The sequence below is a fragment of the Sinocyclocheilus anshuiensis genome, unplaced genomic scaffold, assembly GCF_001515605.1.
Source record: "Sinocyclocheilus anshuiensis isolate Anshui unplaced genomic scaffold, SAMN03320099.WGS_v1.1 scaffold178, whole genome shotgun sequence".
In the NCBI taxonomy this organism is placed as follows: domain Eukaryota; kingdom Metazoa; phylum Chordata; class Actinopteri; order Cypriniformes; family Cyprinidae; genus Sinocyclocheilus; species Sinocyclocheilus anshuiensis.
In genome coordinates this window covers 517,748-519,421 of record NW_015546031.1, presented here as the reverse complement: position 1 = coordinate 519,421, position 1,674 = coordinate 517,748, and the positions used below count along the sequence as shown (strand labels likewise).

Genomic DNA, 1,674 nt, shown 5'->3' with positions numbered 1-1,674 from the left:
ATAGTTCTGTATTTTGAACGCTCTATAGAAAATATAAACATCTATTATTTATCATACTTACAGGTTGTGATTCAGTGGAGCCAGATTCATCCAAACAAACTGGGTACTGATCCATCTTTCAAGAGCAAGTGTTTTGTGAAGTTGTTCGCGGCTGGTCAATGTAGAACATAGGCGGCCATTATGCAAATGTGTTACCCGTGATGTGTAGACTGTAGGCTGTTCACAGTCGATTCTTTCATTTGGGAGACAATAACTTTATTTATCGTGCACTTTCAGCTTTACAACTTTGCAGATCATTTACATTCACATTCAGCTACATTACACACTGCATGAAAGGCAATATTGGAAATGGTATAATAGGGGCACTTTAAGATCGACATAACGGTACTCACAGAAAACAATTTATCTTAACTCGGGTTTTCTGAGTAACAAAGGCATAGTGTGTAAATTACTAGATTTTTACAGTTAAGTTGGACAGTAAAGTTGACTAAACCACATTAGTTAGAATATTTGTTAGGTTTTACAGTGTAGTTATCGTTCTCGGTGTGAACAGGCATTCATACTCACAATTTCACACTTACTATCAAATGCTCTTTCTTATATCTTTTCAGAGATGATTCGTTCGGCCACACCGTTCCCCCTGGTCAGTTTGTTCTTTATGTTCATTGGTTTTGTGCTCAACAATATCGGACACATTCGGCCCCATCGCACCATACTGGCGTTTGTCTCTGGAATCTTCTTCATCCTGTCAGGTACGCTCCCTCTTCCACCTCCTCCTCTGACACATCTCATTTGTCAGACTGATGTTTGTCTCTCTCTCAGGTCTGTCTCTGGTGGTTGGTTTGGTGCTCTACATCTCCAGCATAAATGACGAGATGTTCAGCAGGACCAAGAGTAATGAGGCATATTTCAGCTATAAGTACGGCTGGTCATTTGCGTTCGCTGCCATTTCCTTCCTGCTCACTGAGGTAAAAAGCTCTTTCATTCAGACACTACCATCTACTGTCATTCTTCTCTCACTTTTCTCCATTATTAGGGCATTCGCACGGAATTTAACTTCTCTGCAGTTAATTCAGCCTGAATGTTTAATGTACTGACTCCATTCAAACGTTGTTTTGTGCATAATTTAAGTCTGACTTTAAAGGAATGTAAGATGAAAGGAATGTCAAAGAGTTCAGTACAATTTTACCTCTATTTGTAAAATGCTTAAGATTACCACATGCTATAATTTAATCTTTCTTAAGTTTGGCATAAAATCTGCAGTGACTGTGTTTAGTACTGCTCTTTCTGTTGCTGTGGTACTGTAAATACAGTATGCATTGAGCAGAACATACAGATCAGTGCATTTGTCAAAATGAGCAGTATGCAACAGAGCATACTTACTTGAGTACTGAACACTGAACCTCCATTTTCAGTTTGATGAATTTTAAATGTCTTTGATAGGCTTATAAGGCTTTTCCCCCATATAGTGTATATATATATATATATATATATATATATTTCTGTCATGAAAACTCTCCGAGGGATTGGCATGGTAATGTACATGACAATGTTAATGTATTTGGTCTTGGTGAATAGATCTGCTACGCTGCTGCAGAGCAAGTACCGTGACTTGCTACTGCCAATACATCCACAACATGCTGCTGTGAGCATGTAAGAAATACTGCTGCTGCA

General features: G+C 38.5%; 1 protein-coding gene across 2 annotated transcripts in view; it reads left to right on the top strand.

Annotated features, from left to right (window-relative positions):
- The window catches only part of cacng5b (calcium channel, voltage-dependent, gamma subunit 5b), a 15,552-nt gene that overhangs the window by 11,146 nt on the left and 2,732 nt on the right, over positions 1-1,674 (top strand). For both annotated transcript variants that reach the window (XM_016499876.1, XM_016499877.1), the window contains 2 exons: positions 612-752; positions 823-968. In XM_016499876.1, the coding sequence (XP_016355362.1) occupies positions 612-752; positions 823-968 (287 nt within the window). The remainder of the gene's footprint in view (positions 1-611; positions 753-822; positions 969-1,674) is intronic.